This window comes from Barbus barbus (assembly GCF_936440315.1).
Source record: "Barbus barbus genome assembly, chromosome: 13".
In the NCBI taxonomy this organism is placed as follows: Eukaryota; Metazoa; Chordata; class Actinopteri; order Cypriniformes; family Cyprinidae; genus Barbus; species Barbus barbus.
The window spans coordinates 9,382,461-9,404,994 of NC_136741.1; the positions used below are offsets into that span (position 1 = coordinate 9,382,461).

Consider the following 22,534-nt stretch of genomic DNA (forward strand, 5'->3'; position numbering starts at 1 on the left):
TTATTCGGACGAGCATCACTGAGGTCCAGTTGATCCTGAAGATGAATGGAGTTCAGGTTGGCCAGTGAAGATCTTCCACACCAGACTCAGAAAACTATATCTGTATGGACATTTATTTGTGCACAGGATTGGAATAGAAATGACCCAAGCAAGAGAATGGAGAAGCATGGAGAACTTTGTCATCAGTAATCCTTCTCTCAACTTATTTGATTATTTTTTACTGAATTAGAAACTGTATTGGTCACTCTACTAGGTCATGTTGCATCCATTATTTTCAGATATCTAAATTATGTTTTTCATGGAAAGTTTTCATTGAGTACAGATACAGGCCTTAGAGATCAGTGCCTGAATTTAGACGTCAACCAATTCAGATTTTTCCCCATGTATCTGGCAGAGAGCTGTCTTTTTGTGCCTGTAAGCAGCAAATAATAAAGAAAAAAACAAAAACAAACAAACACAAAATATCATATTTTTGGCATTTAGTTTGAGCTATTTACAAATCTGTTCATCTGACTTGAATCTACACACTCATATCTGACTCTCATAGCTGTCCTTGCACTCAGCATCATGATGGAGGGAAGTCATTGTTTAAGCTCTGATTAAGTCACCTACTGTTGAATTAGTCTGTGGTATAACAATTCATTCTAAATTAGAGGGTGGCTGCAACGATTGTGTTGTTTAAGGCTGTATTGATCACTGTGGAACTAAAATATTTTCTCCTTTGCTGAATCTAATGCCGTGTTTTGATGTTCGTTGCTTAATGTGGTCCTTTATGGGAAACACTGCCATCTGCTGAGAAACTCATACAGCACCACAAACCGATTATAATCACTGTAATAACACAGAATGACAACAAATGATTTGAACGACTTGTGTAAGGCCAGGACCTTGAAGAAGGCTGAGTTAGTTGTGAATGATCCCATGCCATCCCTTGCAGAATGTTTTTAAGTTGTTTCCTTCTATTCGCAGATACTATTTACCTTTATGCAGGACCAATAGATTTAAAAATTATTTTATACCAGTTGCCATCGGTTTTTTAAAATTACAAATAATTTTATGTATATTATTAATGGAAGTCGTTGTTTTTTTCTCTGTGTTGTGGTGCTTGTTTGTTGTTCGCATATGGTTTATCGCTGGCTGTGAAACAAATTGCCCTTCGGGGATAATAAAGTTGATCTTGACCTTGATCTTAAACACAAGATACTGGACATATCTTTCAATGTATTTCAAGATGATCACCATTTACCAAATGCTTCACTTTATGATTTTTTTATTTTTTATTTTCAACTGCACATGGTGTGTCAAGTGCTCCTTTTTGACCATTTGAAAATAGACAAAATTGACTGTAAACCCCACAGTTTCTCTCATTTCATCCATGATCGCTCTCCTTAAAACAGCGGAACGCGTTGCAGCTCCAGAACTTACATTCGAAAAACAGTAAAACCTGACAGTAAATATTGCACTAACACATTTTAGGTGAACTGCTTTGACTTTCTACTAATGGCTTAACTCAGAGTTCAAGTGTACCACCATTGCCTCTTGTTATAGAGAAATCAATAATAAGACACTTTTCATCCTGTCAGTAAGTTTAGATTATTATTTTCTAAATATTCAATCTCTTTTGCCCCATTTATGATTATAAAGCACTTGATGTTAAACAGAGAATGAAACTACTTTAACAACCTAATGACAGGATGGAACGTGCATTACACAAAATTCTATACTCTTGGCAAACATATTGTTACATTGCTTCTTTTACATTTCCACAGAAAACAGCAAATAAATGACCTCTCTTTGACCAATAACAATCCATATCAATCCAGGAGCTATTTTAATCACACACATAATGGCAGCACTCATGGCAAATGTTTATACATATATTAATTGGTGTTTTTTTCATCTAAAATATTATTTTTTTCAGTTTCTTTCACATTCATGCCTTTTCATTCTAAATCACCTAACACAGTGACACAGTGAACACACATTCAAATAAAGACAAAAACTGTAACATACATTTTACATCAAGAGCTTCTCAAACCTGATTTTGATATTTTAGCTAAAATAATTTCTTTTTAACTTTTAAGTTAAGTTTTTTTTTTCAGTAGACTATACACTATTTTTAAATATTAGTTACCCATGAGTAATACTGCAACAAAAATAAATATTCATTAAATGTCATGGTTTGTCATAATACATTTTAAAGACAAGTACAAAATGGATCTACCCATGCACTCAAACAGTATGCAACAAAATGTTGTCTTATAATTGTCACTGACTGGGGCAAAGCTGTGAATGGGATGTTGAGCACAGTTCAGAAAAAGCTAAACATCTACTACCACAGCCAGGACATTTGTGGGTAGAGCCCGTGTTCTTTACTATCCATATGGATATAGAATCTCAGCATAAAGTTTCCAGTGACAGCAGTGTAGTTGCTATTTCCATGTCCGCAGGCAAGTGTAGCAAGTCTTTATGTGGTGATCAATTTGGCAAGGTGATTTTCTGCCATTTTTGGACCACATTTTTTTTTATTTCGTTTATTTCAACAGATTTGATCTGTTATTTAAAGTGAAAAGCTAAGTTCTGCAAAATGCTTTTCTGAGTAACAGCAGAGCAAACTAATGTCCTCTGAATTCAGAGAAAATGACTTACTCTTGTGATTCTTGCAAGCAAACATGCAAAATGGCTTCTTCATACTTTTCACAGGAGGACACAGATAGAAGAATTTGGAGTTTTTGACTTGTCTGATTTTATCTTTTTTCTTTTTTACAAAATAAAAAGAAAATAATTGTCAGACTTTTTTTTCTTTTCTGAACTCTACCTTTGGTTATGCAATCACAATACTGGCATTTTCTCTAAATATTATTTGTATTTTTTATTATAAAGCCCTGCCTCCTGATAAAGAAGGCCAAAGGGATGACCTATATCCCTGTCATTTACACTTACTACAGTACTTTAACCCTGACATATTCTTAATCTGCTTTTGTCAGCATGATCTTCACTCAAAAAACCAGCATCATTTTCAAATCTTCACAAAGAAGAAAGAGTAAGAGCCCAACCACCAGAGTTATTCAACAAAAAGAAAGTAATAATGTATGTAAAAAGAATAATCCACTCTGGGAAAATGAGATAAGTATAACCAAATCCTCTTTGGTGAGAAAATTCAGATTCATGGAGAAACCAAGTTGGCTGCTAGATGATCACTCAAGGTTTCTGGGTGTTCAGCATGACTTTGGAGACAAAATGGACAATGGTTGAAGCAGGCTGGTCTGGTTCCAGCTCAGCAAACAGATGAGTCACATTGTCAGTCGTGCTTCCTTGTTTTCGAGCCACAAACCCAAATAATCTGCATTATAAACCAGAGTAAAGTTAAATACTCATTTTTTTATGAGTATTTAACAAAAGTATTGTCATTGATTTAATGTGGTATACTCACTTTGCTACACCACCCTCTGCTTTATTCCACCTGTGAAAACAATGGGATATGAAGCTCTTATTGAATTTAATGTAAAACTATATTTCTGAAAGGAATATCATGCAGATGAGTAAAGTAAAATACCTAAACAAAATACTTACTTTCTGTCTTGTGGGTCCAAATTGCAGTAAGTGATCATGTTGATTGGGTAATGACGACGGAAAAAAATCCTACAAGGAAAATGAAGTTTGGTTATTCCAAGATCACACAAGCTTGATTCAAGACAGCAGTTAAAGCAGAGGTCACCAGACATGTTCCTGGAGGGCCGGTGTCCTGCAGAGTTTAACGCCAACCGTAATCAAACACACCTGAAGCAGCTAATCAATGTCTTACTAGGTATACTTGAAACTTCCAATGAGGTTTGTTGAGGCAAGTTGGAGCTAAACTCTGCAGGACACAGACCCTCCAGGATCAAGTTTGGTGACCCCTGACCTAAAGGGGCAGTACACCCAAAAATGAAAATTACTTCATGATTTACACACTCTCAAGCCATAGGTGTATATGACTTTCTTCTTTTAGATGAATATAATCGGAGATGTCCTGGCTCTTCCTCTTCCACCAGAACGCCACTCTCTCATGAATGTGCATTATACAGTTAGCGGAAGCTAGAGATTACAGTTCTAAATAAGGATATTTTTCTTACACAAATGCATCGATTCACTTCAGAAGGCCTTTATTAACCTCCCAGAGCCATGTGTAGCACTTTTTATGACGTATGGATGCAGTTTTTTGGGCTTCAAAATCTTAAACCCCATTCACTGCCATTATAAAACTTGGAAGAGCCAGGACATTTTTTAATATACAGTAACCCGACTGTATTTGTCTAAAAGAAGAAAGTCATATAAACCCAGGATGGCCTGAGGATGAATAAATCATTGGGTAATTTTCAATTTTGGGTGAACTGTCCCTTTAACAGTTGTCTATGTAATATTTAAAAATGAATCATATTAAATCCACTCACTTCCTCTGATTGTCAGTGAGTGTGAGGCCCTGTGTGGACACTTTGAAGTGGACAGTGGTTGCTGTAGGAGAGGATCTGGCAGCAAGCGTTTCAGTGATGGCTTTGGCCACAGCCTGAGGACCAGTCAGAGATTCCATATCCACGGAATTTATGTACAAAACATTACAAGCTGGGAGAAAGAGATAAAATAAGTTTTAAATGGAGGTTACATCTCAAACAACAATAAAACAGTCCCATATAAAAGGAATGACATGAAAAAAGGACATCATAGCTATTATTTGCACATGGTGAGCAGTTGATTTTCATAGCCAGTAGTTACTATAAAATCAGCATGCAAACAAATGCCGGAAAATCAATGGTGGTAGACGAGGAGACACCACCCCTCACAATGTAGAGCGCTTTGAGTGCTTAGAAAAAGCAGAAAAGCGCTATATAAATGTAATGAATTATTATTATTATTATTAAATGCTGGCTAGGAGATAATGTGCCATATTTACCAAAAAAATCTTCAGTAGGTTTAGGAGGTCCTGAAGTGGTAGAAAATTTACAAGAAATTAGGAGACAAATAAGATTTACAAAGAGCAATGAGGGAAGTGAAAGAAACACTCACCTGCTCCCTGCTTTAATAAATCCATGGTTGAACTTGTTGGTGTGGCTAGCTCCAAGGCCTCTTCATTTGGATCTGTTCACAAAAAGGTCACACATGAAGACAAGTACAGGTCAGTCAGTGATTAGGGAATACAAACAAAAATGCCACCTATTGAGAAGAGGTCAATTACAGGGGCTACAGGGATTGGGTGATAATAGCATTCTCACCTCTTGTAGGGATCATAAGCTTGCATGGAAGAGCCAGAGGTGTGATGGCATGTTGATATACGAGAGCCGACAGACACCCTTAAATACATACATGCACAAAAGACAAGTTATAGCACACACACAAGCTAATGTGTGGAAGACTGCAGACTACTATTCAAAGGGTACCAATTTAAGTCAGTACAATACACAGCAGACAGAATATCATAAAAGCATCACCACTGGAAATTTGTTTTTACCAAAGTAGGGCTCGTTTGGGCAACCCTTAAGTCTCACGCCCTTGGCACTGGTTTCAATCAAGAAGTGTCGTACCAACTCATTTGTGATGTCTCCAACTTCAAAGTAAGAATAAAAGATAAACGAGGATGAAGTTCTGTTCAGTGATGATTAGCACAATGCATGTGATTATATTACCTTTCTTGTTCTGCTGCACCGTTGGAGGGGGAGAGGCTACTTTCATGGCCAAGCCATATGCTCCTCTGAAAGAGTTACTATCGCGAATGACAAATGCTCCTGGTTCACGATCTTTAAGAATACAAATGGCTGGAACAATAAAAGAGTAAATGCATCACTAGTCATCGATACTTCCCTACTGAGGCAAAACACTGCAACTACATTAATGTTCAAAATAGTGTCTCAATACGGCCTTCCCTATGATAGATGGGTTTGGCTCCACTCTACACAGATTTAGAGAAAACCGAGTGTGAAAACTGGCATTAAATCTCTTACCTTGTTCCCTGGAGATTTCTGGTTTGTACCAAAATTTGGATGTATCTTGAACAAATTTGATATTGATTCGAATATCTGGAGGTTCATCTGCTGAAAAAGAACAAATGGTTTGCTGAATAGTAGATCAAATGAGTACACACATCTGTTTCATTCAGTAATTTTATTTTCAAGATTTCTATCTGCAGTTCTTATGTTACCATATATTGAGGCGATCGCAGGTCCTTGTGTAGGAGTGGTAGCTTTCCTACTTTCAATGCTGTCTGTTGGTACACTTTTAGAATTCTCTGCAATGGATCCTGCTGTTACGTCCAGGGGCAAGAACAATGAGGGGCTACAGGATTGCTCTAGGGGAAATGAAGGGGTAGCAGGTCCAGGCTGAACCAAAGAAGTGGTGCTTTGCCTGGACTCTGCTCCATGTCTCTCATTTGGGGTGGCCTGAACCCTAGGTGGGGCTTTGTGATCTGGACTAGAGGCAACTGGGGCAGGTGAGTGGTGGCGGTCTAGCACAGGGCTTGGCGGGATGAACTTGCCGCTGCGACCCAAAAGAGGGCTGTTGGGAGTGGTAGGTTCACTGCCGCCATTGGCTGTTGGTAGACGTCGTCCCAAAGCAGGGCTACTTGGACCACCAAGCCTACGCTGAAGGGCAGGGCTTGGAGGTGTATTGGTGGCAACTGTACGGTGTAGTGTGTTGGGGCTTCCTGGAACGTGATGAACACCCACGATGTTAACAGTGGCCTCCTCAGGGTTAAGGTAAGTAAAGGTGTCTGGGAAGAGAGGAGCCCAGACAGGCTCAGATGGAAATGATGCAAAGACAGGCTGCCTTCCAAAACTTTTAGGGAGCACAACATAAAATGGAGAAAGCATGAGTATATAAAATTAATCAGATGCATTTCACCCAAACAAATGAGGACACATAAATATATTTTGAATTTGAAAAAAGGGACAGTGGTCAGATAACAGTTACCTATCAGAACTAGCATTGTTGACTGGTTGAGGTGGGCTGAAAGTGTGGGCAGGAGGAACTGGTCTTTCAAAAGCAGGAAAAGATTGATGCTGCAAAGGAGAAATCAATCCCCCTCCTCTGACTCCTGTTGCCACAAAACCATGTTGCTCTACAAGACAAATAAATTAATAAATAAAAATACAAAAAAAGCTGTAAATGACTCTTGACCACCACTGCTTCAACATTATATGACACAAATTTGGGTATGATGTGATGAAAGATCTAGGATGAGTTAAAAAAAAAAACTTGTATGTTTTCAACAACATTTAAAATGGAGGGCAGGCAATATGGTTGACCTCAGAAAGATGGGTATCATTTCATTCCACATGACGTACTAAATGTATAAATGAGCAGGGTCATGACTTAAGGCCAAGAATACCAATGTCAGAAGGAGCTGATTATTAGGATTATGTTTTTTTCTGAAGTGCTGTCCTAAAACTGTTCTACCTAAGGGCTATCCAACCCTCCTCCTGGAGATCTAACATCCTGCAGAGTTTAACCTCAATTTTTCATTAATTTCAACAAATTTACCGTCAATACAGATGCTGCATTTGACACAACCTCAACACATTGAGTTTCCCACTCATAATTACCACTTTGTGGTGGCATTCATATGCATTCAAGTTGTAAATACAATCTATCCGACATGACTTGAATGCACCATGAGCTCTGCAGGAACGTAAATCTTCAGAAGAAGGTTTAGTCACCCTGATTTATCATTGGATTAAAATAGGAAAAAACTTCTTGCGTCACAGAGCAGAGCCTTCTGGCAAAATATTGTTGACACTATAATACTGAAATACAATTTCAATAAAACTCACATAAACAAGAGGGTTTTCAGGCGTTAACAGGAGTGAATGTGTGAAGGAAGGAGAGTATAGCATTCTTTGAGATAATACGCATGTCAGTGTAAGGGTTTCCACTGTCATTTGAAAAATACTCTTACCTTCCATATCATCACTAGAATCAGAATCTGACAGCAGCAGGCATAAAAAGAGAAAGAGGAGCAATGACAGTTTTTTAAAAGGGGAAGAGAATAATAACAGTGTGAATGTGGTGGGAATGCACAGCAGGAGGACAGTGACAGAAACTAGCACTGATAGATGAAAGGGGTGGGGCAGGGGATATTTCTGAACACTATTGGCCATGTAATCGTAAATAAACCATGCAATCTATTTATTAAATGATAACAAAAATGGAAAATATACATAAGTGAACAGTGCACCATACATGTACTCACCTGAACTGCTTTGTTGTACTAGCGCTTCTGTAGGGTTCTGTGCCTTCATTCCAGTGGCAGAAAGAACGGCCTGACCAGAATGGCCTATTTAAACAAAAATACTTTCATTATTAGTTTTAAGAGCTCAGAAGCCACAAGAAAAACCCTAGTCACACATAGAAATTAACTACAAAAGTACTAAAAATGGAAAATATAAGTCAATATAAGTCTATAAGAGATATACGTCTTATTCACTAGCTTCGTCTGTAGTAAGATTGTGGACGATATAAGAAAGATATATACGATATATACCACCACTACTGCGGGTAGGACTAAAAGGAGCTGTTTCCATCTCCTCAAAGGCCTCCCTGTAGCTATGCACTGTTTTCTGAAAGAAAAACATACAGGATGACAAAATATTAAAGTACAATGTACAAATAAGAGAAGTAAAAACACTATACAATAACTTACTTAAAACATTACAATGTTAAATGAAATTATAAAGTGAAACATATATCTCCACAATTCATCCATTATTATATACCTCCTTAGGTTGTCCACCTGGATTCATTGCAATTGTGTAGGCAAAGTCTGGAGATACAGGTTTCATTGGAGAGCACACTCTGTGGGCTGCACTGTCATTTTGGCTGCTGAGGTACTGGCTTTCACTTGTGGTTCTTCGGCGCATAGTTGGCATGGCTTCATCTGGGGTTACTGTACGTGAATGTGATCCTAAAGAACATGGAAAAGTGTTCTAAGTTCTTCAAGTAAATGTAGATCATGTGTGAGAAGGGTGCAACTTTAATGTTTTGGCAATATTATATAGTTTATTATATTTTCCTGCATACATTCAGCTATTGATCTTATCATTATTCCAGATAAAAAAAAAGAACCAGGCAGAATGCAAAATAAGATGACAGTGATGTAGAAAGAGAACAGAAGGGAGTGGAGGACAGAGGACGAAATGGAGGATCGTGAGGGGGACAAACCAGAGAAGGAATAGGAACGATGATGTTCAGACCGGAAGGACATGCTATTGGAGATGCCCCGGATGCGGGCGTTGTACTCTGGGTGGAGGAATGATGGAGTGGGTTGAAGCAGAAGAACAGGAGGAGTATGAAGGTGCAGGTTGGAAATCAGTGGTGTGAGGGGTGATCCAAATACCACAGCCGAGACAGACAGAAGGGGGGAAAAACAAGAAGAATGAAGAAAGGGTGAATCTGAATCTTAATTTCTGAGTTTCAATGTATTTCTTTAAAATACAGTGCTACATTACAAATTGTACTGTTTTCTAGAATATGTTTGTGTAATTGTATGTGGCTTTCCATATGTGAGTAAATAATCAAGTAACAAAAATGATACAGTGGTCTACTAGTGGTACTAAGAAACACTAGAGACACAACAGTATCATTAGAATATGTTTGACAGAAATCCTGTTCCAGCAATTCCATTCACTGCCAAAGGGTGGTGCTCCTATGTATTTTCCTGCAATATCAATAGTCTGCTGTTCAAGCCAGAGATTGAATGGTAGCTGTAGCACAGAGTTGTAAGGTCTATTCTGGCCACTGGTGACTTTCATCTATGCAGCTATTCACTCCTACACAGAGGACAGTGTTGACATAAACAGTGTCAGTGTCTGCCAAGAATATCTACACGAGAAATGATGACGCCTCTATAATCTTCTTTCATCAATCTTTAGTGTGTAGGTCAACTTTATAGTTCAATATTAGAACATGTCTTCATTGTTTATCTATGCAGTGGAACATACTTGCAGGGAATTTTTTCCAATGTTCATGTTTGGTCTATCTCCTACAGGACTAAATAAAGAGATGAGCGAACTTGTTGACATTACTATGGCTCCGTTAAGTTACCAGGGCTTGGTGTATTGTCTTTCTTTGTCAAATATGGCTTCACATTAGATGCCGCCACACTCTGTAAGAGACTATGAAGCCAGGAGCAGGCTAAACTAAACTGCATGCTCTAATGATGTCAAAATGAGGCTGGGTAGAGTCATATCCTGATTATCCATAAAGTTGTCACTTACAAACTTTAATAATGAACCATAATAAATGCATGCCAGCTTCAGCGAACTTTGTTAATTTTTTATAGTTACAGAGGCAAAACCAAAAAATGCATCACATAAACTATAGATTATTTATAGACTTTAGTGGACACTTTTTTCAAGTTTCAGTCATCTGATGTATGCAGCAAAAGCCATGTACTCTTTCCTTCTTCCTCACCTGCTACACGGTGGGCCACAAGTCCCTCAAGGTTTAGCATCTCATCCTCAGACTTTGGCTCAGGTTCTTTTGCAATGGTAACAGGGGGCAGTGGGGATGACGATGTGCTGTAGCTTTTCTGAAGGCCTGGGAAAGTGCCCTGAAGATCTGGAGAGTAAGACACCTCGTTACTTCCTGGGTAGACATACTGGGGCTTGATTGGAGATGGGAGGGGTAAAGTTGGGGATGGTGTTGTAACTGAACCTCCACGGATACTGTAGGGATCTTGCTGATACATAGGTGAAAGGGCCTGAGGGGACTGGTAACCCCTCTGATGGTGCTCAGATAGTGGAGTCATGGGGTAAGCAGGTGATGATCTTTGTGAGGACTGGCCAAAACTGGCAGAGGAAGAGAGAGGTGGGCCACCAGTGACACTATAGATGGCCTGGTCAGCCTGGTAAGAAGGTCTGGCTAGTGTCTGGGCAAATGGTGGATGGAAAGCTGAGATGTTCTCTCCTGGAGGAGCACTCTGAGATTTGTGAAATGGTGTATGTGAAGGCTCCAAGTCAAGCATGAGCATGTTTAGGGCATCTATAGACTGTTCTACATCCTGCTGTGAATCACCTCCACGAGTTGGGAAGCGTGGCAGGGCACCATTCGAGCCAAAGAAGGGGTCATCCACAAGACCATACTGATGCCAAGCACTGAGCCCTCGCTGCACTGCCTCTCGGCTGCTGGTGTTACGTTCAGGAGCTTGTGGCAAGTACCGAGGTCCTCCATCCAGCATCAGACCACCATATGACTGCGAACGATACATTCCTTCGTTCTGCCCACTGTACTCTATCAGTCCATGTGCTGATGATGACCCTCGAAGCTGGTGCACAGGCATCTCCTTTTTAGGCCTCCGCTCTAGGAAATTCTCACGTTGTCTGTCTACTTCCACTATAGTGGACTCAGTGATTGGTTTGCTGTCAGCTGGTGTATCTTGACCCTCAAAGGAGGAGAGTGTCCCAAGACTGCCTGCACTGTTATCTCCTACCTGGCTTTCTGGCAGCTCGTCGTCAATGATGTCAGTTTCACGCTCGGCACTAGCTTGTCCGTTAACGTGCACCTGGGCAGGCACAAGGTGCCGCACTCCAACCCCTGGGCTTGTGTTGGCAAAAGAGAGGAAATTCTGATGAGGGAGAAGTGGTGGTCCCTCTGACCCACTCAGAAGCTGTTCCAACTCTCGGTTCTCACAAGGGCTAACTGCAGTCTCAGGGGGAGCTTGGCTCACAGGCCCTGAGGATGACAAACACTGTTGAGCATCATCTGTTCGGTCTGTCTTAACAGAAGCAGTAGAGTTTCCTGAGTCACTGCTGACAGAAAGGGCGTGGTCTGCAGCTGGTAGTGGATAGTTGGCAACCGGAAGAGGAAGTGCGTGTTCAACTACAGGAGGAGCACAGTCAGTTGAATAAGCACCACTGGCTGACACAATTCCCTCAAGAGAGTCTTTCTTCTGAACCTGGACGTAAAGGCTGCCATCTACTGGACCTAAGAAATGAGCAACATCTGAAAAAGAGGTTATAAAAATGGTCTCATTAACATTATAGTATCACTTTGTCAGTTTTCTTCATTAGAAACAGTTTTCTCTATTATAATTTGCTCACCCTTATGAAATGCCATTGAACCTATACATTCTTTATTCTGCAATATTCTGAAAATGGTACCCACGACACATCCTCTGTGTTCAGTACCTTATCTGAGGTCATACCATAGCTTTGATAACAGAGGCCAAATTTAATCCGCTATTAACTAAAAATCTGTATATGAAAAAGAAACTGAAAAAAAAAATCTGTCTATGTATTTTTCTGTCTTAAGTATTGGTTTTCACTCACTAAAATTCATTCACTCACACATTGTCCAAGTCCTTCCAGATTTTGTCTAGTTTGAAACTTTCTGCTTTAACAGAAATAAAGTAAAATATATATTTTAATTCTCTTCCTGTGAACATTTGGCTAGGTGGATGAAATTTCCAGTTGACTAATGGAAGTGAGGTTGGATGTTTTGTGTGTTTCGTGTGTACACTCAAAAAAATGACATAATCAAGTCATATCAATTTTCCATTGGCTGAACCAACAAATGAACTTAAAACTACAAATTACATTTTGCTCCCCTTTTTCTTTTTGCATATGGGTCATATTCTATTATAGCCGTGTTAGATTTCTTCTTTCTTTCTTTCTTTCTTTCTTTCTTTCTTTCTTTCTTTCTTTCTTTCTTTCTTTCTTTCTTTCTTTCTTTCTTTCTTTCTTTCTTTCTTTCTTTCTTTTTCTTTCTTTCTTTCTTTCTTTCTTTCTTTCTTTCTTTCTTTCTTTCTTTCTCTTTTAAATTAATGTGGTTTTCCTCTTTAAGCCATCTTAATTTGTATATAACTTTTCTCAATCCAGTCTTTAAATGCAAGAGAAATGTGTGTCTTATGAATACATCTTCAAAAGATCTTCAAAGAAAAATCTTTGAGAGAGACAAGACTCATGGGGAGCTCATCCTCATGTCATTACAATGAATGTCTAGTTCTGTTATGAAACTCTAGATTGTGCAGGCTAATAAGCACTTAACACAATCTACTGTTATCACATTATTCACTGCATGGCACAAGCAGATTGGTCTCTGTTCAATCTGCAGCAATGCAGCTCAACATTTTATTAGTTTGGCTAAGTCTTGCAGTGCAAAATCCTCAACCTCCCTAGCTCCACAAGTATAGATCTGCTATGGATAATTTCATGTATGCTATTTGTGCAGCAGTAGTACTGTATGTCTTACATGCACCCAGTAGTGTGTCTTTGTATGTACTGGCAGTAGCAAGTCTGCAAACTTTGCTGAAACTGCAATAATCAACAGTCATAATCAATAGCAGCAGCATGCATAATAGATATATTCTGCCAAGACCAAATATATTAATACTGTCACTATTAATACTATCCATTATCATGCAAAATTATTCAAAGAGTTGTCATGGTAGAAATGTACATAATGCTAAATATTATCTAATTATAGCATGTGTTATATAAGTTATATGGGTAGCACTTTACAGTTTACAGTCCTGCTCCGGGTGTATATACTATGTATTTATTATAGCAACTACAATAACTGGGTAATATTAGTACCTAGGTACAAAACTTAGTACCTAACTAGGTACCAACCTAACCTTTACTCATGTAGTTACCTTATACTACCAGTACTTGGGTAAGTACACTGTAAGTACAATGTAAGTACATGTACTGTAAAATAAAATGTAACCATTATGTGTTTATTGAATAAATGGATTGATTACATTTTTCAATGTTACCAAGCGAATGTTAAAACTGTTACGACAATGATTAAATTGTATAGATTTTAATATATTTAAAGTCTGTTTTAAATTGACTAGTGTGATGCAAGCAGTTATCACTGATGTCCTTTGCTGTCTTGCTGATACAGTATAGGCTGTAGCTGGCAGTTCTATGTTGATTTATAGTCTTTTGAAATCCATCTTAACGACTGGAATGATGTAGGTAGGTTTTCAGTCTCTCACTTTCTGGCTGGAATAAATAGACATTTTCTATTAACGATTTTTTCTCATCATATGTGACCATCATATGTGGTGTTCCCTAGGGATCCATCTTAGGGCCTCTGTTGTTCTCTCTTTACATGTTTTGTTCCCTCTGTCTTTTATCTCCCACAAATACAAAATCTCATCAGTTATGCCGATGATTCTCATCTCTATCTCACACACCCAGTCACAGCTGTTTTCTAGGTAATTGATTAAACCCCATAGGTAGGTCCAACTCATAAATGAAAACTCTTATGTTGAAGTTTTCAAGCATTCTTAATTTGTGTTATGTTCCTTTGTATCTATTTTCACTCTTCCTGTTATTTATTATTTCCATTGGTTAATAATTTTATTCTAAACTATGTTTCAGTTGCCATTTGTCGGTTTTAACTGTTCATATGTTTTCCTGTGAAATATTATATACTGTGATGCTGTAGTCAATATTTCTGTTCATGAATTCTTTCTGTTTCTCCTAGAGTCTTGTTTTAGTATGCTCCTGAGTTTTTCTTTTCATTAATAAAATGGGCTGCAATTATACCCACTACTACTTCTTTCTTCAACTACACATTACAATAATTAATTGTATATTTAATTCCAATGTAATGTATTTATTATTTTACTTTAATATTTAGTTTTTATTAATTAGAAATCATTGATTGTGAAGCTCTAAAGGGCTAATTGAGCGAAGTCTGCAGGTTTGAGCCAAGGCAAATGAGACAACAACTATAACATTTATAAGATTCCACAATTGCTCAATCATCAATGTGTTGTGTATTCTCATCTCCCAGCCCTGGTAATTGGCACACTGCCTTGGTAAAGAAGCGTGTGCTATAAACTGGAAAAGGACACGTTAAGATATGCAACTTAAACCTAAGTAGTATTGTGTAACTAATGAATGATTGTTGGTTGGGGTTCAGAAAATATGCACAAACCTGCCTGCCATGATGATGGCCAAGTTTTACTAAGTCTGTCTAGCAACAGCCATGGTATTGGTATAATAGCCATGGTAAATAATGCCAAAGTGTTGGTCAAGAGAGAGAAGAGGCCGAGGGCCATTGCAGTTCAACATACCATAATCATGTTATGCTCGCCACATTTAGAGAGTGAAAGATAAGGACATACTAATAAATAAGGAGATGAGGAGGATATGAGAGGAGACAGACATATGGCAGCAGGGAGAGGTTGAAAAAAGATTACGAGGTGGGAAGCAGACATGTAGACAGCTAGGCAGAAATATAGAATGGCTAACTGACAGACAGACAGACAGACTGACTGACAGACAGACAGACAGACAGACAGACAGACAGACAGACAGACAGACAGATAGACATACATACATACATGGGGGGGGTGAGTATATTATGACAATTTACAGAAATTAAATAGGCCTACGGTAAGCTGACAGAAATGGCAACTACATGAGAAAGCCTAAGAGACAAGTTACTGTAAGAGTTAAAACAGTTGAGGTGGGCGTGGGCTGTTTATATTCAACATGAAGTCACATAGCGATCCAGCTGCTGCTCAGTAAGACTGCACAGCTCATTCACATTCAGCATAACATCCTATCAACACACACACACACACACACACACACACACACACATGTTGGTTTTTGTGGTTTATGGGGACTCTCCATAGGCGTAATGGTTTTTATACTGAACAAACTGTGTGTGCTATTGCCCTACACCAACCCTACACCTAAACTTAGCCCTCACAGGAAACTTTGTGCATTTTTAGATTTTCAAAAAAACACCATTTAGTATGTTTTTTAAACCTTTTGAATTACGGGGACATAGGCAGTGTCCTCATAATCCACCTTCCTATTGTAATACCTCTGTCATACCCATGCCATTATACAAATTTGTGTCCTCATAAACCACATAAACATGCACACACACACACACACACACACACGTTTGTTTTTGTGAAAAGTGGGGACATCCCATAGGCGTAATGGTTTTTATGCTGTACAAACTTTATGTGCTATTGCCCTACATCAACCCTACACCTAAACTTAGCCCTCACATTTCTACTTCCCCCCCCAAAAAATCTCTGTATGATTTATAAGTGCTTTGAAAAGTGGGGACATGGGGCAATGTCCTCATAAGTCACATTCACCTTGTAATACCTATGTCATACCAGTGTCATTATACAAATTTATGTCCTCATTTGTCACAAAAACGCTCGCTCGCGCGCACACACACACACACACACAGGCACAAGACACTACTCATATTCTTTGCAATTATTTACTTGTTGTAAACACGTTTAATTTAAATAAAATCTGGTAATCAAAAGATTTAAGATTAAATAAATTCAGATCAAATGTCAAGAGAGACAACATTGTCATTGTCAGCTGAATATTTTGGATATTTTGTTCCAATTTTGTAGCGTTTAGCCAGATAATCTCTGATTTAGCTTCCTATTACCAATAATTTATACAGGATTGGGGCACTAAAGGGGCCAGTCATATTTTCTGCTGGGTCTCTGGCCCACCCCTGGCTTTACAGATTTTACGGGTGCTGACAGCTAACTTAATCTCTGATTTTTAAGAAGACTGAGATACAGAGCTAAAGCCCCAGCCCCAAAACAGTGGCTAGTTGGGGGCCAAAAAAGTACTTGGAAAAACATCCCAGAGTTATTAGCATTTACAGCATGCATTTAACATTGCATGGATAAGTTATTGCCAAACCTTTACATTTACTTACATTTGTTACAGTCTTTTTCAACTGCTTACACATAAAATCTTTACTTGTCACACAATTTCTGAAACGTCACACTCAAACACCAGAACCACACACCAAATCTGCTAAACCATACACTAATTCTTAGCATTTTATTAATTCAGTGTTTTCAATTTCATAAAACACTTTTTGCAAAACACAACACACAATTCTCTATGTAACTCACAAACATCTTACAGAAATTAATATTATGGCAAAGGTGTTTGCAAATGTTTGCTTTTGACATTTGTTTGTGATATATTGAATGCAGTGATTAATTTTGGATCACAAAAAACATATAAAATATCTTCCACTAAAAAGTACTGTGCTGTACAGTAAAAAAGTACAGTTTTGTAAATAATTGTCTTTATGTTTTGATAAAAGCTAGTAGGAATATCACTGTATATTTAATCTAGAGGAACTGATCACAAACGGAACACATGTAGAAGCTATTTTTAGATTATAGAGAATTTATTCTCAGATTCAAGAACAGATCCAACAAAGAGTTGCAGAGCTGAATTTTCTGAATGCCCAAAATGTAAACATTTTCATATGAGATTCAGAAATTATTCATGGTAATTTTAGCCAGTGCTGTTTAGTTCAGAACTCACTTCTAGATCTACAAATACTGACCCTTTTCTGAAAACCTGACAAAACTATCTCTCAAAATCCACCAAAAAGATACACAGAAAAAGAACATAAAAATCACACTTTGTGATTAAACACACACAGATACATTACATGCATTAAGAATGAGTAGAATACTTTGAATGAGACAACTTCCACTGTAACACTTACCTACTTTCAAGCCCAATGGAAAATCAAATTCAAATTCAGTTCTGATTCCAACAAGTGTATAAAGCACTGCTCACCAGAGACTTTGCCAGTCTCTGTATCTTTGACGTGAGATCATTATGTCTAGTTCATTAATCAGAGTTGCTCTCTTTTGTGAGTCACTCTGACCAAGTGTCTTAGTCACCTCTCTCTCTCTGTTCCACACACTTCCCTCTCAGTCATTCCAAAAATGCCATGAAGCTGTGCAGCAGCCAAATATGGGAGCCTGAGCTGTAAACAAGCCCTGGTGACTATACTGTCCCAGAGCACCCTATGCCTCTGTCATAGAAATACATACACACAGACACCACACACACTTGTGTAACTGGAAACACACAAATGGAAATGTCTAGAAAGACGTTTGAGATTTGAACCATGAAGTAGAAAGTGTCCCTTAACCTCAGCAGTCTCACAGACTCTTTCTTTCCTTCAAAAGCCATGTTTGTCTGTATCTGCTCTTTTCTATGGCTGGACTATGATCACTGAGTCTGCATTTGAAAAGATCTGTCTCTGCTTTGTGTCTCAATTTTTCTGTTCATACCTAATCAATCGTATGTTCTGTTTAACATTCCAATTTGTTTTGCTTTTTAACTTGGTTTTGCCAAAGATCCAAATGGCATGTTACATGACATGGCCATTTATAACCTTTTAGAGAGATAAAGTTAAACATATTTCGCTTGCCAAACTTGACAAGCTCTAAGAACCCCCTGGACAAACGGACATAAAGGCTGATATCAGGTGGAGGAGGGTATGCTGGAAAAATTATCACTGGAGTGAGGTAAGCAGCCTTCTACTGGTATATGTACCTTGTGCTGTGATTGGCAGGATTAGATGATCATGCGTCTCCACTTTTTGTTTTATGGTATACATTAAAATTGGTGAGAAGAAATGGTTTGTGTTTCTAGAAGTCTTAATTTTTTTTTCCATCTTGAATTCTGGAGGCTGCTCTTCTTAAGATTGATACTGGTCATTCAAAAATATGTTTCTTTGGATTTATGACAGGTTCTGTTTCCTTTAGTATGTTGACATGAATTTTCCTGATGGTACGCTCCATAAGGATTTTGTGAATACACACAAAGGTCCAATGGTGTGTGCCAACAAATTGAACCACACTTAACTGTCCATTCTCAGGTAAGCTTTATTCTGTTTCATAATAATGTATTTGATGGGCTGATGTGTTGTAAGAGTAATATTCATTAATAAAAAAAAAGTAGAATTTATTTATCTTTATAATTTATTAAAATAAATTACTTGGCACAGAATTCCCAACTACCTTGCGTATTGTAATGGTGAAACAGAAAATGGACCTTGAAAATACACTACAGCTGAAAGCACACAGTTCCAGAATCTGTATGCATTAAGAAGTGTCCAAAGAAAAAAATACTGCAGTAACCAAAGCAGTTAATTAAAGGGGTGTTCACATACTTTTGGCCCTAAAGTGTATCCAGATCCCTGAGCGAAACTGCTGACACAGTGGCTGCATGGTTATTGCACATTGTCATCTTTTGCAGACCCTAGCAAGTTACAAAATATCTGAATATTATCTACACAGTGCACTGCAATTATTTATTTATTATGAGCTCCATTACTGATTAATTTTCATAGGACTTTGAAACTATGACTCTCCTTAGGGCTCTGTGCTATTTTTCAATGTCCTTCCAATGTCAAGACCGCACCGATCTTTCATATTGCCACTGTATCTATTGTGCATACAAGTGTGTGTGTGTGTGTTTTGGGGTACCCACATCTCCTGGCCTTACCCACCAGCCCTTCCTCCCAGAAGAGGACACTGAAGAGAGGAGTGTCAGTTTTCCACCCCTCCCTAGGGCTGCCAGCAGGGCCACTGACGCCTTCTATTTCTCCAGATGCTATTTAAAACTCTGATTGGCAGGAGGCATGGGAAGGGCTCTTTATGGCAGACCACATGGGTTAAAAAAAATTAAGCCAAAGAAAAGTCTCCTAATGACCTGAAAAAAAAGCAAAAAGCAAAAAACAAACACACAAACAAAAAAACAACAAAACAAAACAATCTGATCTTTCGTTCAAAGTAGATGTTTTATTTTTAAATGTTGTTTTCTGCTGAAATTGTTTTCTGACTGTTTTTATGTTTTGGATAATACCAGTATTTACTATGTTCCCCTAATAAAGACAAACAATCAATCTGCCCACATGGTCTGCAACCAATCACATCATTCACCTGTAAGGTTTTTGGGAGGGATATATTCTAAATGTAACCAATAAAGTCACTTTTCTGCAGAAGTTTTGGGTGGGATAAATGACAAGTTTACCAATGAAATGATGTTTGAGCAAAGTCTGTGTACTCAGTGGCCCAAAAGCTGTCTGGTTTAGGGGTGGGTTTAGTTTAAAATCAACCAATCCAGTTTAACATGAACGACCAAAAGGGGAGGGCACACAGTGCCACGAAGGTGTGAACGCCCCCTTCATTTAGGGGATTACTTGCCATGGCAACAAATGGCTGTTGCACGAATACGTCAGTAACATACATCCGAATCGGTACTTATCTAGTAGTATACGGACCCGTGTCTGGTCAGTAATGCTCCCAGATTTGTCTGAAAATCTGCGGTGTGTACAGGAGTTTACTGGTCCGTATACAGCTCTATTCATGCAGTGTGAGTAATTCCATCATAGAGTGAGATTGCTTTATTTAATATGCTGAATACCCTAAATAACAATCATAATCTATGAAGCAGACAATATTTCAAGTAGCATCCCAAGAGGCTTGAGGATCTCTTGATCTACAGTATTATCAGAAGTCAGAGGAGAATCCATACATCCCATTTGGTCCTCCTTGTTTACTTGGCTGTTTATACCATTCAGCAAACTAGCAGAACAACTGCGAAAGAAAGGTGCCTTCACTAAAAACACAAACATTTCATGACCACACCAGCACATCAAACAAAATGAGACATGGTGTACATACAGGGCTTCTTCCTGCCCCAAAGTCAGTTGCAACAACAACAAAACAAATATCTGAATCATCAAGATTCAGCTGACACAGATGTCAGCAAGAAAACACCAAGAATAATGCTTCTTACCATCTTTAATGTCTTCACATCTCCTGTTGAAATTTTCATAAGAGTCCCAGCGGATCAGGGGATCCTGGGTGTTGTAGTCAACAGAGACACTAGGTCCGTTCTGTAGATGATCCAACCCTTAGAGGGACAAATATTAACTTCAGAGTTGAGGACTTGAAGCATGCATATCTCTTCTATCGAGATCATATCTCTTCTAGATCATGAAAATATATGTACAATTTACAGTTTTGGTAATATAAGCTTACCTTTGATTTTTTCTGGACCAAAAGAAAAGATAAACTCCACCTTTCCATATTCCGGAAATCTCTCATCTGCTAAATCACATGTTTGTGATTAGTCTGCATGCTGTCTTATCCATAATTAAAAATAAACATAAATCAGCAAAAGACAACACACTAACCTTTAAAGGTCTCATCAAGGTCATTTTTGGTGAGGACCAGTGCTAAATTGTGTAATGCACATGTGTGGAACTGCACTCTGAAGATCACATCCCTACTGGGGTTTTGATAACGCTTGTGATAACATTTCAGCTTCAGGATGGAGGATATGGAAAAAAGGCGGAACACAAAAGATATGGGGTAAGAAGACAATATGGAAAATACATTTAATGAATTCTTGCTCATCTATTATAATTTCAGAGTAAATATTTTTACCATTGTACTGTCAATATTGTTACCATTATACTGTGTCAATATTGTACTTCCTACCAGTATATCTCCTTTTAATAACAGGCCAGGCTCAATGGTGATGCAGATGCTCGTATGGCTGTCGCCTTGAACATTACTGTAAAACACAGTGGGGAGGGGAAAGAAAAATTATGGATTGGGTTATTACAGGCATACTTCAAGCTGTCTCAATGCGGAATTATACAGACTATGCCTAAATGGATAACTAGCTTATTAAAATATTATCATCTACTGAACAAGAACATGAAAATTTAACTATTTAACTAGCAGCAGTAGAATGTCTGGTGTTACACAGGATATTAATGGCATAAAAGCACAGACAGAAAAAGAGATGGAGAGAGAAGTGTTTGAGGCAAAGGTGAGATGAGAAAATGATTTAAGAATCCTTTTTGGCCAGGGTAGACAAACACACACACACACGCACACACGCACGCACACACACACACACGCACACGGCGCAAACACACGGCGCACGCACACGACGCAAACACACACACACACACACACACACACACACACACACACACACACACACACACACACACACACACACAGGTGCAGATTAAAATGGGTTAATCCCTTAACAAGAGGGCAACAGATGTTATACCAGACTCTCTCACACAGATACTAATACAGTAAACAGCATGCAGACTTTCAGCTTGATATCATAAGAATTTATAATTATTTATATGTAACATTTATACATTTTTATTTTTGAGACCTTAACCACAAACTTACCCTAAACCTAAACACTTTTTAATAATATAAAAACGTATCAGGCAGATAAATGTACAGTGAACATAATTTTACAGTAGGTCACAATATGCTATTATATACTTTTTTTTTTTTTTTTACTTCAAAATAAAATTTTAACGTTGGGTAGATATAAACATACTTCAAAGCAAGTTGAATGCAGCACTACAGATCACACAGAACTGAATGAAAATGTATCTTACAGTTACTAAACACAAACTTGCTACAACCAGACTTTACTTGCTACATACAATGTCTATGATTACTGTCTGAGATCACAATTGCACTTTATGTATTAAAATTATTCAACATGCACACTAGGAAGCAATTTACTTACTAAATTCCAGATGTGTACACAGGCTGCATTGCTTGATAGATTTTGAGGAAGGGTCGGCAACCTGACGGGGTTAGATATAGTACAGCACAGCACTGATTTTACAGTTGTTTGTACTCAGCATAGAATAATATACATACAATTGTACAGATTAATTGAATGTG

At 38.2% G+C, this 22,534-nt stretch overlaps 1 protein-coding gene across 2 annotated transcripts in view; it reads right to left on the minus strand.

Moving 5' to 3' along the window:
- Positions 1-1,284: 1,284 nt before the first annotated feature.
- The window catches only part of LOC306878678 (tensin-1-like), a 130,819-nt gene continuing 109,569 nt past the window's right edge, over positions 1,285-22,534 (minus strand). Inside the window, exons 13-33 of one of the 2 annotated variants that reach the window (XM_079431157.1) lie at positions 22,374-22,434; positions 21,305-21,380; positions 20,998-21,127; positions 20,843-20,908; positions 20,598-20,714; positions 10,438-11,967; positions 8,742-8,929; positions 8,510-8,585; positions 8,219-8,302; positions 6,940-7,087; positions 6,173-6,804; positions 5,976-6,065; positions 5,661-5,789; positions 5,486-5,581; positions 5,250-5,327; positions 5,044-5,115; positions 4,931-4,960; positions 4,434-4,602; positions 3,574-3,642; positions 3,434-3,463; positions 1,285-3,343 (exon numbers count right to left, since the gene is read on the minus strand). In XM_079431157.1, the coding sequence (XP_079287283.1) occupies positions 3,202-3,343; positions 3,434-3,463; positions 3,574-3,642; positions 4,434-4,602; positions 4,931-4,960; positions 5,044-5,115; positions 5,250-5,327; positions 5,486-5,581; positions 5,661-5,789; positions 5,976-6,065; positions 6,173-6,804; positions 6,940-7,087; positions 8,219-8,302; positions 8,510-8,585; positions 8,742-8,929; positions 10,438-11,967; positions 20,598-20,714; positions 20,843-20,908; positions 20,998-21,127; positions 21,305-21,380; positions 22,374-22,434 (4,013 nt within the window). In that variant the 3' untranslated portion in view covers positions 1,285-3,201. The remainder of the gene's footprint in view (positions 3,344-3,433; positions 3,464-3,573; positions 3,643-4,433; positions 4,603-4,930; positions 4,961-5,043; positions 5,116-5,249; positions 5,328-5,485; positions 5,582-5,660; positions 5,790-5,975; positions 6,066-6,172; positions 6,805-6,939; positions 7,088-8,218; positions 8,303-8,509; positions 8,586-8,741; positions 8,930-10,437; positions 11,968-20,597; positions 20,715-20,842; positions 20,909-20,997; positions 21,128-21,304; positions 21,381-22,373; positions 22,435-22,534) is intronic. The other variant, XM_079431158.1, reaches the window with a different exon arrangement.